This window comes from Podarcis tiliguerta (assembly GCF_965153285.1).
Source record: "Podarcis tiliguerta genome assembly, chromosome: 4".
NCBI lineage: Eukaryota > Metazoa > Chordata > Lepidosauria > Squamata > Lacertidae > Podarcis > Podarcis tiliguerta.
The window spans coordinates 22,896,505-22,912,063 of record NC_139537.1 but is presented as its reverse complement, the minus strand read 5'-3'; the positions used below and the strand labels follow the sequence as shown (position 1 = coordinate 22,912,063).

Below are 15,559 nucleotides of genomic sequence, written 5' to 3'. Positions count from 1 at the left end.
CCTTCATGGCCTTGTTCTCCTTGAATTTGTGTCAATATCCTACTGGAGAGTCCAGCACTAGCTCATGGGGTTTGGAGGCAAAGGCGGTCTCGCTCCTTTGCACTGAGGTTCTCCCCTAAATTTCTTCTTTTTAAAGTGTTTTTAAGTCCAATTCTAGTGTGAGGAAACCCCCTTTTGCGCCGCTGAGCCTCCGCTCCTGGAAAATCCACCTGAGTAGGGCAACTTACGCCTCCTGTTGCTCCTGCTTCGCCTCTCCAGGTGCCGAGTCTGTCGTGAGCAGCTCAGAGCTCAAACTCCGACCCGACGCTGAGCGCGCTGTTCCGGAAGCCTTCTCTCTTCTCTTCAAATCTCTTTGGCTTGGCACAACTCCCTAGTTCTCATGCTAGCTACTGTAGTCTGCAGCTAAACTTAAATGCACCTGACTGAAGCAACTGCATTCTGCTTCCTTGTCTCCATTTGCTTCTCCTTCCCTTTGTGTTTCCCTGTTTCAATTTTTTAAAATAACATTTTTATTTATTTTCATGGTATAGAAGATAAATTTTGAGAAAACAATTGTTACAACAGTAAACAACACATAACTTGTCCTGACAAAATTGCAGGGTTTTTTTTAAAAAAAATATCATGCCATGTGTTAAATTTTCAGTGGATGTTTTACACTTTCTTGTGGTAAAATAAAACATATGCTTGTACTGTCTTTCCAAAAGTTTAATACGTATCATGTATTTTTATTATGATCCCATGTGGATCAGTTGAATTCAAAACAAATTTTAAACGTCAGGAATAAAACCTCAACATTGGCTTTATGGTGCTGGCAAAGGGGGAAAGCAAGATTGATTGAAACTAGTTTTTCATTTTATAATTGGCATATTGTATAGTTATTATAGTTGATTAAGCACTGGTTTGCCACCAAATGGAGGTTGTATGCAACTTAGGCGCACAATCAGGGCATTTCCTTGTGTATTATACATGCCCCTTGCATTGCTTAGAGACAAGTGGGAGGGAGGCTGATAGATATGTCTATCTCTCCTGTACATATGCAAGAATACCAAACAAAATAATTTACTTGAAGATTAAAGCCAGGGTCAAAAGAACCATGAAATTCTTTCAGCTTATTTTTATTGAACAGCAGCCTCCAAACTGAGGACAGTTTCAAAAGTACTTGGGTATGATATGCATGTGTTTTGTGTATGTGTGATCTGTTTGATGAAAGTATTTATCTGGGGTAGTACAAACCTCTTGTATGAGCCTGTTACTCTTTAGATTCTTGCCTCGGTGCCCAAACTTTCCATAATTTGCCATCAAAGTAGACCTTTTTTGACATTTGTGATGCTTGACCAAAAGGGTGTATTTTACCCAGTAACATTTTAAAAATATATTTTTATATATATATTATATGTATATATTATCAATTTCTATAAATATAAAGAAAAACAACTTTCGTTCATGGAGAGCATGAGTACAGCATCAAATTACTTAGGTATTACTTAACATAGCTACTTCAAGGAAAAACATCCACCATAAAGTTTCATGTACGATAAGCATCTCTGTACCCGTTTATATAACTAATGGATGGAAACCAAGTTACATCAAAGTGATCACGTTTAGACATGCCTCTTATTTTTACCCAGTAACTTGATATTTTGCATAGAGAGACACAGTTCAACTCAGAGGGTAATGGACGAAGTTTTAATACAGACATTGACATAGACTTTTATCATGTGTTGGGTTTAATTGTTGTCCTCTCTGGCTTCTCCTTTCCCACTGGTGGCTGCTATCTTCTGCCTTGCATGTGACTCAGGTCCTTGTTGATATCTTTGTTGTTAAGTGGATATATTTGTTCTTGTGTATTGGCTGTTGTTACAAGTTGTATCCAGCTAAGTCAGGGCTCATGGCTCAGTCGGTAGAGCATGAGACACTTAATCTCAGGGTCATGGGTCCAAGCCCCACATTGGACAAAAGATTCCTGCATTTCAGGGGGTTCACTGGGTTCAATGGCTCTTGTGGTCCCTTCTCACTCTACAGTTCTGATTCTTTGACTCATAAGTCATGCTCAGAATAGACCAGCTGATGTCAGTGGACTAATATTAGTCAAACCCATTGATTTTAGCTCGAGTATGACTTAGTTCATTTACGTTAAGTTCAGTGTTAAATTTCAGCTTATGATTAGGAACACTACTAAAAATCCTCACTTAATCCTCAAATAAGCTCTCAAAGAGTGGAGAACCTGTGACCTTCTAGATGTTGTAGGACTGAAACTCCTATCAGCCCTAGCCAACAAAAATCTGCAGGATCACAGTCTTCTCATTCCTGATGCACGAGAACTGAATAACGTACAGCTTCTTCCGAACCATTTAACATGTGCGTAGAGGGGTATGGGGAGGAAGCACACCAGAGTCGAGCAAGTTCTCACCTGCGTTTGCAGAACAGGGATGGTATGCCGCTTCAGTCCTTTTAATTTGTGGTCCAGTCTTTCTATCAGTTGAAAACCTCTTATCCCAAATAGAAGTGATGAAGTTCTATTTGGTGATGAAGTGAAGAAGTGATGCACACCAGCTATGACCCCTCCTGGACCCAGAGAGCCTTGCCAAAGTGATGCATTCTCTTGTGTCCATCAGAGATAAGACTACTGCATTGCATTATGCATGGGGCTGCCCTTCAAGATTCCTTGGAAACTTAATATGTGAGTGTATGTTTAGTAGCCTGCTGCAGAAGGGCACTGCAAAAAATTCAATTGGCTTCTCTTGTCTCGGACTGTTGCTGATCTGGAGCCGCATAGATTCCTGCATGTGGTTATTTACTAAAGCCCAGTGTTAATAACTGTCGTGGTTATAAACCAGAAAAGTAAAGCTTTTGGTTGACAATTTTTGGTCCAAACATTCTTATGACAATCTTGTGATATTAAGGATAGTAGACTGGTGGGGTTTAAATTTAGCCGAAGCAAATAATTAAATGTCCTACACCAAATATGTAATTCAACAGAGGGGAGATTAGCCTCCAAGTGCAATGAAGCATTTGGAACACAGGATGGAACAGAAAAAAATTGCCTTAGAAACTTAGACTGAACAGCTTGGGTAGATCCAAGGTGAGCACCTGTCCAAATCTGAGCCCCATATAATAACTGTGCTAGGGGTTGACCATTGACCATGCTGGCTTGGTTTTATGGGAGTAGTCAGGACTTTTTTTCAGCTGGAACTCAGTTCTACCATCTCTCATGTGGGCACCATTGTCATTGTAAGATAGTACACTTGAATTAGCCAAACGGCCAAGAAGCAATCTCTGGAGGCATGTAGGCTTCCCCACCCCTGTTATAGAAGATGCCCTTTGGGTTGCATTATCACTATTCTTTACTTGTATGTTGTTTGTAATCCTTCTCATGAATCCTTCCAATATCACAGTCGTGTGTGTGTCACTATTGGCTGTAGCCTGGCTGTGTAGAGATCTAGTCTAGGCAAAGTTTTCCAAAGTTCAAAGTGGGCTTGTTTTTTTAAAAAATATTGTTCCTCTGTCCTCTTATGGCATCTTTGCCTATTCTTTTCTATATATTGTTTGCTTTCAAATATCCTCCTTTCTGCTTATTGCAGAGTGTTTGTATAGGCTATCTTCTCATTGACCTGTCTTTTTAATAAAATTACAGAGCACTTGTAATATTTTGCACCAATAAAAATATACTTGCCTGCTTTTTTGCCAATGAACACATTCTTATTTCCTCATTCAGTCTCCACTCCTAAGAAATATATTCTTTATAACCACGAGCAAGTTGGAACTTGGGTAAAAGAATTATTTCTCTGTAGCCAGTGACTCATAACAGTACAATAGCAAATAATATTTTGTTTGCAAGCAATCAGTGTGGTTATAGGCTGTCTTCGAGGGATAGACATGTGTGTATTAAATAGTGTATTCAACTGTGTCTTGCAGGTTAAAAGGTAGTTTGAAAGTTAATAATGGCCACTTAGTTGAAAATTCATCTGATGGAAAGCTACTTGATTATTATAAATCCTTAAATTCCATAATATACCTTCAGATACATATGCTAGTTGTGTATGAATGCTTGCGGTGACATGCTTTTCAGATTCTGAATAAGTTTTGTCTACTACTTGTACAACAAGATTCTAAAGGCATCGTATTTGTATACTGTACGATATTGTGTAGTATAGCATAGCATGCTTGTAGCAGAATCCACTTACACAAGCTTCCGCAGCTTCTGAAGCTCCTGCAGCCAATCAGAAGCCGTCCTTTGGTTTCTGAATGCTTTGGAAGTCTAATGGACTTCCGGAGCAGATTCTGTTCAACTTCCAAGGTACGGCTGTATTTAATTTCAGGATCCTCACTCCCCACAATTGCCAGAGTTTTAAACTCTTTTAATAAGGTGTTTTTAAATCACTGTAAGCAAACGAGGGTCCTTTTGGTGAAGAAATGGAATGATTATTATTATTAATAATAAATAATTGTTATCAGAATGATCTGTAGAACATCAAAACCTTGAGCTGACCAGACTTTATTGGCAAGTTGCATTGTGTTGTGTGTTTTCACATGGCATATGCTGACCTTACACTAGAGCAAGAGTTCCAAAACCCTGGAATGTGGGGCTCGAACCCACAACCCTGAGATTAAGAGTCTCATTCTCTACTGACTAAGCTATCCCTCTGCAGTGTGCCTGTGAAGAACACGCAAAAAATTTAATTCTATAGAATTCAAATTGCACTGCAATAAAATGCAAGAAAGAAAGAAAAGAAGCGATACAAATTCAATTAAAAATGGTACGGCATTCAACGCATCACATTACAGTTGCAACTGCGGACAGGAAAACAACCATCAAGTGGTCCTTCAATACCACCAACAATTTTCAAGTGGTCTGTGGGGGGAAATGTTTGAGAGCCACTGCACTAGAGGGCAGTATTTTACTGCTAAAGTCCTTGCTGTTGGCTTCTTGAAAGTTCAGATCTAACGAATCTTCAGTTTGCAACATTGCTGTTCTCCCCCCCCTTAAAAAAAACAAAAATAACAAACGTTCTCTAGGAAATATGATACTACTATATTCAGGTTCTCCCTGTCGAGGACCAAATATGTCTTCAGTGCAGGAGAAGTTAATTATGTCTGATTGTCAACAAGAATCGGTTTCTAGGTAGCAAGGATACTAAATGGCAGCTTATAGCTGGAACCCAGAAGTCTTAGCTGACTCCTTTTAACACCGGTATTTTTTATACTAAATTATTTTACCAGTATTTGAAGTTCTCTCAGCTATTCAGCTGAACAAGCTATTTGCTATGCTCTTGGCAAGAATGAAGGAACTGAAGAAGTAGTGCATTGGCTTTTACTGGGAGTTCTGCTGCTACTGTGTTGCTTGGGATGGATCTGAATCACAGGCAGTCTCTGAATCTGTTTTAGGGAATTTTTGTAATTGTATTTGAATGCTGATTAATGTTTGTTGTTTTGTAGCCTTTCCTGGGATCATGAATGTGAAAAAGTACTATAAATATATATTTTAAAAATCTGATCATAATCTTTTATATCATTATTTTAAAGAAAAACACACCAAAATAGCCTTCAGTGTAGTCATCTTTCTGCCCATGAAAATAGGGACTTGTGGTTATTCTTAACATGGGTTTACACTGGAAACAGAAGGTTCCTCCTCCCCTCCAATATATTGAAGCAAACTATCTATTTTCTCTTTAGGCACCACCTTCCATGGTCAATAATGAACAACGTCAGCATGCTGAACACATATTCTTATCATTTAGAAAATCAAAATCGCCATTTGCTGTTTGCAAGCATATTTTAGGTAAGTCCTTATGTGTGTATTCAGCTGAATATTCAAAGTGTATCACTAAGACAGATTCATTGGCCCATTGCATCACTTGCCTCTTTGTGTGTTGGTGTGTTTGAGAAATGCTGCTGTCTGCGTGCCAGATTGGACCTGGGGTTTTCACTCTGCAGTCCTTTGCTCACTTAACCAAAGAGTAAGTTGCCCCAGATATCAGTGGGGCTCCTCAGCCCCTAATTTAAAGGTCAATATTCACTGAAACGGGGGGAATTGAGTTAGGGACCAGCAAGTCCACTCTTTTGCCAGCTGTAACAAGCAAGACACCAATTTATGTAATTCTCTGTAAATCATGGTCACTGCCCTGGCACCCTGTGGTGTCATTTTGTTATGAATTAGTTGCTTTTGGTGATGATGGTTTTGGGTTTTTAAATATTTGTCTTGCTTTTTTCCACCAATGGTGCTCAAAGTAGCTTACAGTAATTGGCAGATATTAAACCAAAATGAAACAAAAATTACATTTTTTAAAGAAAAATCTGTTTAATTAAAAGAGCACCTTACAAGCATCAAAGAGCCGAATTGAACAAAACATTGAGTTACATGGCACCTAAATTACAGTGATGTTCGCACCAAGCAGTTTTCACTGGGGAAGGTATTTCAAAGACATAGTGCCAGTACAGAAAAGGCTCTGGGTAGTGTCCAGCAAAGTCATACACAGAGTAGACCCTGCCTTTTGTCTCTAGTCAGCATCCACCTGGCTTGAAAAAGCAAGGGCACCCAAAAACGATGCTCTAAATCAGGCTTCCTCAACCTCGGCCCTCCAGATGTTTTTGGCCTACAACTCCCATGATCCCTAGCTAGCAGAACCAGTGGTCAGGGATGATGGGAATTGTAGTCTCAAAACACCTGGAGGGCCGAGGTTGAGGAAGCCTGCTCTAAATTACCCTTCTCTAACCTGGCACCCTCAGTGCAGTACTGGCTGTGTCTGATGGGAGCATCTAGAGGGCACCAGGTTAGGGAAGCCTGCTTTAAATGAAAAAACATTATGACCTGCCAGTTGCCACTTAATTCTGATTGGGAAGCCCTTTTAACGTGCCCTCGGTTTGTGCTAACTGTGTTTAATCGTGGCGGGTTTGTGTAACCAGTGCCTTCTAGGTTAGCTCCTGTGGATTGCAAACTTACCATTTTGGATCTCTCCGGCAGAAACTAGTAAAGTGGACTATGTCCTTTTTCAAGCTGCCACGGCGATCATGGAAGCAGTTGTACGAGAATGGATTCTGTTGGAAAAAAGTAGCATCGAGTCCCTACGAACATTCCTTTTAACATATGTCTTACAAAGACCTAAGTAAGTAGTACTGCTAAAAAACACCAAGTGTGCCAGTTCTAAAAAAATACTGTAAGTTTTCCTGTTCAGAAATATGGAACCCAGTCAATGAGAAAATGCCTTCTGTTTTCATGGGGAGGAGCATAGTTTATTGATAAGATCGTGTGGTTTGCATGCAGAAAGCTGCGGGTTTCAGGTAGCAGGTGACAGGGAAAACTCCTTGCCAGAGAGCTGTAGAGAGCTGCTCCCAACCAGTATAGACAAGATTTGACTAGATAGACCAATGACTTGAGTCCCTATCTGCATATACATATAAAACAGTAGCATGCTACTTTCAACAGTCGCAGCTTCCCCCAAGGAATCCTGGGAACTGTAGTATTTTAAGCTTCCTGAGAGTTGTTAGGAGACCCCTATTCCCCTCACAGAGCTACAGTTCCCAGAGTTCCCTGGAAAGAGGAACTGGCTGTTAAACCACTTCTGTTGTCTGCAGGGTTTTCTGCTTTGCCAACACATTCCCCACAGGAAGCATGCTGCCAAAACGGAGCACAGCAGGATTGAACTCCGTGCTCCTGCCCATCAGCTGACATTGCTCAGCAGTGGGCCGGTCCAGTGTCCCTCAAACCTTGTGGGAGGCCGGACTATAATTTGAAGGGAAAAAATGAACAAATTCCTATGCCCCACAAATAACCCAGAGATGCATTTTAAATAAAAGGACACATTCTACTCGTGTAAAAACACGCTGATTCCCAGACCATCTGTGGGCCAGATTGAGAAGGCAATTGGGCCGGATCCGACCCACAACTAGATGATCCTCAGGTTCCCTTCCAGCTCTACAATTCTATGAGATTGTAAAATCATTGGCATTCTATTCAGTCAGATGGATGCTGTCTGTGCTACTTATATTAACCATGGGGAATTCAATACCATAGGGGCTAAAGAAGTTTGCAGTAACTTAAAAGAAACATCTCTCAGAGATTGCAGCTAATGTTCCAGATAACGTGCAACAATTAATGCACAGGCTCAAAGCAGCAGCAGACCAAACAATTCAGTTCCAGGGGTGGGGTGGAGGGAACCTTTGGTCCACTAGATGTTACTGAACTACAACTCCCATCAGCCCCAGCAAGCATTTTCAAAGGCCAAGGGTGATGGGTTGTAGTTCGGCAACATCTAGAGGACCAAAGGTTCCTATCCCTGCTCTACTCCAAGAGCAGTACAGCTAAGGATTTTACTTTGTAAGTCTTAGAACAGTTGCCTTGATTCTGAATATTAATTTTTTGAAAATTTTATTTGCAGCCTCCAGAAGTATGTGCGGGAGCAGATATTGTTAGCCGTAGCGGTAATAGTGAAACGAGGGTCCTTAGACAAATCAATTGAATGCAAGAGCATTTTTCATGAAGTCAGCCAGTTGATAAGCAGCGGCAACCCCACAGTGGTAAGTTCCTGCTTTTTAAAATGTATTTCAACCCATCTGCCCAAACCTTTCCTCGCAAACTTAAGGCACTTAAAAACTGAATCTGGTGAGGCCTGGTCTACACCTGCAGCAGAATGTGGTTGCAGAGTGCACTATGTCTCTTCAGCCTGCATCTGAGAAATCATATACTTGTGATTTTCCTGCAAGTAGAAAGTTAGCACAGCAGAGAGTGGAGTGGGATAGAATACCCTTTTTTTCTGATATTCTGGAGCTTTACTTGGCAAGGATTGTTAAAACTGGTAGTTTGCAGAGTTACAGCTCACTTGACCACTTCATCCTGCTACATCTGTAGGCCAGGCTGAAGTTGTTGCTTGAGTAGAAGTTTGCCATTAAGTGGGAAAAATGAACTAGCGATTGTGAAATGAATTTAGTTATGGTATGGTAATAAGTTAAATCCCAGTACTCTGCCACGATGTGAGATCATTATGCTTTGATTCAAATTTGACACTTAAATACAACACAAGGGATATGTTATTCTCCCAGTGATTCATTGTAGAGCTCTCATTCACATTATTAATGTGACAACTTCATTTGAATGTTAGTACTGAACTTGTTTGAAGAGCCACAACAGTTTGATATCAAAGTGGATTTTCCATTGGCAAGCATTGTTTCCCTTGCACTCAGTTCAATTTGCATCTGTCCCTTGCTGTGTCCTGTCTATGATTCAGCTGTTGGAATTGTCTGAGGGAAGACCTTTTCCATTCCCTGGGGAAGTGGTGTGGTTGGGCCCAAGGGGTGTGTGTGTGCCGGCACAGAACTGAAAATGGCAATACAAAATTTACTCGTGTTACATTCTTAGAATCCAATGAGGAAATATCCTCCAGCCTCTCTGAAGCTCTAAATAGATTTCCAGTACCTTATTTCCATTTGTGTGCCTTTAGAGTTCAATTCCACACACTAAGCCAGAAGATAAGGTTTAAAAAGTTCCGTAGTGGAAATAAGCCATCTAGATTTCAAGCTGAAACCTTTCCTAGTTAAAGCCAAATAAGTTGAAATGCTTATCTGCGGCTAATGCTTGTCCAAAGATAAGATTTGTATGTTTGTTTTCCCCAGATGAAATCTGTGCTACAGGTTCTGTGAGCCGGCTAACAAAAAATACTGAAGGGGGTGTAGTGAGAATAATGCAACTCCTATCGCAGTGCTACAAAAAGCACAAATATGTATAAAATCCAAATCATTGCTTGAAGGGGTGTGTGTGTGTGTGTGTGTGTGTGTACACAGTTGTGCCTTGGATCCCGAACGCCTTGGTACTTGAACATTTTGGCTCCTGAACGCCGGAAACTGGAGTGTTCTGGTTTGCAAACGTTCTTTTGGAACCTGAATATCTGACAGGGCTTCTGCGGCTTCTGATTGGCTTCCTGCAGCCAATCAGAAGCCGCGCTTTGGTTTCCTAACATTTTGGAAGTCGAACTGATTTCTGAAACGGATTCCGTTTGACTTCCAAGGTTCAACTGTATAGGAACTGCTGGCTTTTGCATGGTTGGAATGTAGCCCACTATACAAAGGGACTCTGGCTCTCCCCACTTTCCCTCTGGCCCTGACCACTGCTGGCATGTGGCCCCTAGAATGTTGTACACAGTAGACTGAGAAGGGTTCCCCGCCTTGTTTTTGGGAGGGAAGCTATGCGGGAAGCCATTAGAGCAGCGTGGGAGCAATTGGGGTAACAACTGAAGAGGCCCCAGATTTGCATCACGCAACAACAGCCAGATCAAAGAGCACTTGTGAGTTTTTTCCAAAGAACTGTTTTTTTCAGGAGCAATTCTTGAGGACAGATCTTCTCCGGATAGTTGCTCAGGGGTTGGGAGTGTGTATCTTGCCACACAAATTGAGCCACTTGTGAATTAGTCAGTCTCCACAATAAAGTGAGTTTTATCAAACAGAAAATGCTTCTCACTTTTACAGAGCAAGCCTACTCAAGTGTACCATTCTATGCAAACACATGCATTTTTAATTACATGGATCTTCTGTACCAAATTGGGAAGAGATGCAATATTGCAGGTGTTGATTATTTCTGCTTTATAACTGGAAAACATTTTCCTATTCCTTACAAGTAAAATTGGGCAAATTTTTTTTTGAGCCATTAATTCATAGGACTACTAGGCGCCACATAGAATTGATTCAGAGGCCTAATTCTGCTCATTGACCATCATTGATGAAAAGGTTTACACATTTCTGGTTATTCAAAAAGCCCTTGATGAACTGCAAAATACATCTTATACAGAGGTGTCTAAAACACCATTCACTTGTTCTATGAGCTGAGGAGGGTGGACCAAACTGCCTATATAACTAGAAGCACCAGTCATGAAAGTTTCTACCTCTTGTAATCTGTTGCACTATAGCCTGCTTCAGTCTCTGATGGACAGAGCTGCTGCTAAAAAGCCAGTGACTAATTTTAGTCAGCTTAATTCATGCTTTCCATCACTGATTCCAAGATGCTGAGGAAATGTGTGTGGGAGAGACTCCTCTTAACCACAGATGCCTGCAGTTCCTTGGCCCTGGACCTTGGTACTCTTTCTGCTTTTGCTATTTGAAGGATTCCCCTTTCTGAGACCTAAAGTACAAATGCATCATACTCTCGTGTATGTGTGTGTGTGCGCGCGCGCGCGCGCTTGCTTCCTTGCTTCTAGCTGCCTGGGGAGCTGCCTCATATTAATACATAAAAATAGTCTGTTGAATATGTCAAACACTGCTTCTAATGTGTTGAGTGAGCTGTGTACTCTTGGAAAGTTTCAAAGCAGAGGAGGAGGGTAAAGGTATTCATGATGGCCTGTGGAAAACTTTGGAACTGGTTGAAATCAGCATTTCGGTAAAGGATTGCAATAAACTGGAACTAAAAATTTATTCCCCTCCCACATAAAATGTGTTCTAAGGAAGCAATTTTTAAAAACACTTTGTAATTGAACAAAATCTCATCCCAGTTTTGTTTTTTTTAAATTGAATTTATTTAAGTACAATCACGAAGCAAAAGTTTCAGTGAAAAATTCTGAGCCAGCAGTTACATTTTGTGTCCTTTAGGGGTGCCTTATTAATAGCATGAGAAGCTCTGTTCAGCTATAACACCAACCTTTGCTGCTACACGAACCAGCCTCATGTTCCTCCTCCCCCTTGCACTTTGCAGATCAAGTTGCTACTTTTATTGTTGCATTTGAACATTAAACTATGGTTTGTGCCTGCCCTCCAAACCAGGATTGGACCTCACTGTTTGAAGCTGGTTTGTGTTCTGCTTTGGAACAGTAGCACAACCATAGTATGTCCGTTTGGATGCAGTGTTTTGTGGAAATGGGCAAAGGAGGTTACTTGTGGGATCTGAACTTGCACAGAGCAAGTTCTGATTTTGGAAATTTAAAAGCTTGAAAACCCTAACCTACTAGGAAATGTATAGAGGGGTAACTCTTTAAAGTGGAAGAAGAGGATCTGAGAACATGCAAGCAAGCTGCTTCTTTATGTATCGAGAACCAGACCAAACAGTTTCAGAGGAAAATTGCAGCAGCATCACCACGCAAAACTAACTCATTTGTTATAGACAGAACAAAGTGGAATGGATGACAGTTAGAAATCTTGCCAGTGGGAATATATTGTTCCCGTCACTGAAGCAGGCAAGAAGGAAGGCTATCACTTGGAGCAATTTTGTCCATGAAGTGCCTTGTAAATTTGTAAAACAGGCTGCACAGTGAATGCTGGCAAACATTAGCGCTGCTAACTTTAACAGAGGTTGACATCGAAACGTGGTAGCAGCCACTGATAGAAAGGGCGTCACATTGTAGTTCAGTACACATAGGACAGTTCGGCCATATTGGAATTGATAAGCACGCGTCCCCACCCTTGATAACAGTTCTACTATGAAGCAATGGAACCCCTAAGGCTTTGTACCGATCCTTTTTCTATATAAAGCAGAAGTGGAGTCTTGAAACATTTTATTTATTGCGTTTATACATGACCTTGTTGCCAAGTCACCCAATATGGTTTGCAATCTTAAAATATCAAAGCAAATGATACAGAACGGCAGAGCAGAGTCCTTCCAGGCTGACTGATGGTCCTTTGGGGACCATTTGGCATGATCTCCCTGGTCTGGGCCTTCCTCACATCTGCCTTCCTTCGGGGCACACAGATCTGAAGTAGCAAGAGGGTGAAGGGGCACAAGCGACCTGATAGTTGCTTCAGGAGCAGCGGTATGCGGCCCATAGGAGCCTGGGCTGCTTCTCTTCTTCCTTCCCTCAGGGCACACAGATCTTAAGTTTTATGATCTAGAAGGGTCCTGTCCCTTCACTCCAGTTGTAAAAGACGCCAGGCAAAAACATTCCTCTTTAGTTAGGCCTTTGCTGTCAAAATCTATGACCTTTTAAACATATGTGGGGTGTGGGTGTGTTATTTTTTAATTATTATTATTATGCTACACCTTTTTTGTGGGGGGTCCTTTTGGTGCATGATTTTATGTTGTAAACCACCCTGTGATCTTCAGACGGTGGGCGGTATATACATTTAGTACATCAAAACGTAAAATAAAATAACCTGTGTTTTATAAATTGGAGCTGGAAATAGTGCAACAGCAAACGAAAGCCCAAGGGGCTTCTTCATGCTTACCCTTCTTCTCTAGGGCCCAGATTAGTAATGTTGGTGCTTTCTGCCCACAACTTGCAAGGGAAAAGGAAGGGGAAGCAAAATTGCATAGCCCACAGACAGATGGCACAACGAAACCTCGTGTGTTAAAGCAGGTAATTTAGTAGAGAGATAAATAAACAAGGAATGGTTCAGTAAGAAACCTATATAAATATTAATACGTGTAAACTGTATAAAAATAGATAACCCAATGCAATTTCAAGAAGTGTTGCCAAATTTAGCCCTCTTCAGGCATCTGTGCTCCTGTTACTAATAGTGTTTTGAAGGAAAATGAAAATACATCGAGAAAAGATAAAGGGAGAAGTCTGTCAATGGACCAGTTTTGTGTAATTAGGTCCTTAAGCGAGGGAAGCTGGGGAGCTGGTGGGTGCTGATTGATAGGCCAGTGTACTGTAGCAACTAGAGGGCTGGACTAGGGCCTAGGAGACGAGATTCAAATCCCCACGAAGCTCAGTGGATGACCCTGGGCCAGCCAGCACCTCTTAGCATCGCCTCCCTCACAGGGTTGTTGTGAGAAAAAACTCCTCCTTGAAGGAAAAGTGAGATGTCAATGTAGTAATAAATACTAGAAAAAGAAAATAAAGGTGAACGCTTTGTTGTTATGTTACACTAACCTATATAAAGCCACAAATGTTTATAGTGGGGGGGTTTTCTTTGCTAGCCTGCTTAACTGTCTGTGGTTACCACTTTTATTTATTTATTTCCATTCATGACATAGCGGAAAGAAATAAAAAGTGATAGCCTTAAAATAAAAAACATCAGCAGTAAAAACAATTTCATATGTAAGAATAATTCTAAATTCAGTAAGGCTACGGACTGGAATTATTTGGGCAATGATATCTGAGCACCCTAAGCTGAGAGATGGTTGTCTAGACATGATGCCCGTAGCTGAAAGGGGAGAAATGTCTCCGGTTAACCAGTTACCTCTTGTTTTCATGCAGCTACATACATACACCCTAGTTTATGAACCTGAATTTGTGTATTGATTCTTTGTTTGGTCTATTGTTAACTACTTGTTGACACGCTAACTGAAACTCTTAACTAATGTTTTTTTAAAAATTATCACTGAATGCATAATTCAGCTGTAGTGAAATGCAATTCAAGTCACATTTACTCAGTGTGCAGGATTTCTTGGGGAGATCCTTCATTTCTGAAAAGCACCCATGCAACACCCAGCTAGCGCAGAGAGCGTTGTCTCCAGCTTCATCAAAGTGTGTGAGGGTTCTCATTGACTTGAGTAGCAGCTGGATTTAACCCCAGAACATCTAAACAGTACATATGACTCAGGATTGACTGAAAAAGAGAAGCTACCGTATTTTTCGCTCTATAAGACGCACCAGACCAAAAGATGCACCTAGTTTTTGGAGGAGGAAAAGAAGAAAAAAAATATTCTGAATCTTAGAAGCCAGAACAGCAAGAGGGATCGCTGTGCAGTGAAAGCAGCAATCCCTCTTGCTGTTCTGGCTTCTGTGGTAGCTGCGCAGCCTGCACTCGCTCCATTAGACGCACACACATTTCCCCTTACTTTTTAGGAGGGAAAAAGTGAGTCTTATAGAGCAAAAAATACGGTATATTTACCACTTTTTCATCTGAGGAAGGTTGCATAAGGACAAGGACTTAAAACAAAAAACTACTTGTTGAAGTTGCTGTTCTGGAAAACAGTTTGCTTCCAGAACGCCCATGTTAGTTCCAGAGCTTCCTTGTTTCACTGTGCCTGCTTCCTCCCTCTGTATTAGTTGCAAGTAATTATTGAGTAGTGTTATCAAATACTTCCTGCGTTCTTAGACATCAGCTAACAATGACAATATGGATTTCACAGAAGCATTTCAGAAGAACAGCCACCCTATAAATCATCTTGGCGGTGTCTGAAAATGATTTAAGACAGCAGGATTAGCTTCAGATGCTGCGATAACACAACTGCGAAGCCTCTTGGCCCTAAGTGCAGCACTCTCTTTGCTTTAGATATAAAGAGGAAAACACACACACACACAGGCGTTTTCCAAAGGGATTTCACTGTTTTCTGTTTTGAGAAGCACTAGCAAAGGCAACTGGTCAAAGCAAAGCGATCCTTCTTCGCCTGCTGCTGACTAGGATGCACATGTCTGATGGAGACACAACAGTTTTAGCTGCCGAAATTAATTCTCCGATCAGATTCTGTGTTTTGGACAGGTGTGCACTCTCCCCTCTATTTTCCTAAACAGTCTTTGAACTCTTATCCCTTTCATCCTCTGTAACCTAACCACTCTCAAATAAAACGGTGCGCGTATGCCATTGACAGTCCCAGACACAAGTGTGAAATCCCTTCAAACATTCATTCTGGCTTTATCATTCAGTTTAAGTGACATTCTTTTCTGAAGGCACGAGTCACACTTTTGGTAAGAGCACGGCA

At 41.1% G+C, this 15,559-nt stretch overlaps 1 protein-coding gene across 1 annotated transcript in view; it reads left to right on the top strand.

Annotated features, from left to right (window-relative positions):
• The window catches only part of XPO4 (exportin 4), a 62,565-nt gene that overhangs the window by 6,319 nt on the left and 40,687 nt on the right, over window positions 1–15,559 (top strand). Inside the window, exons 2-4 of the mRNA XM_083436158.1 lie at window positions 5,674–5,779; window positions 6,962–7,103; window positions 8,376–8,514. Of these exons, the coding sequence (XP_083292284.1) occupies window positions 5,674–5,779; window positions 6,962–7,103; window positions 8,376–8,514 (387 nt within the window). The remainder of the gene's footprint in view (window positions 1–5,673; window positions 5,780–6,961; window positions 7,104–8,375; window positions 8,515–15,559) is intronic.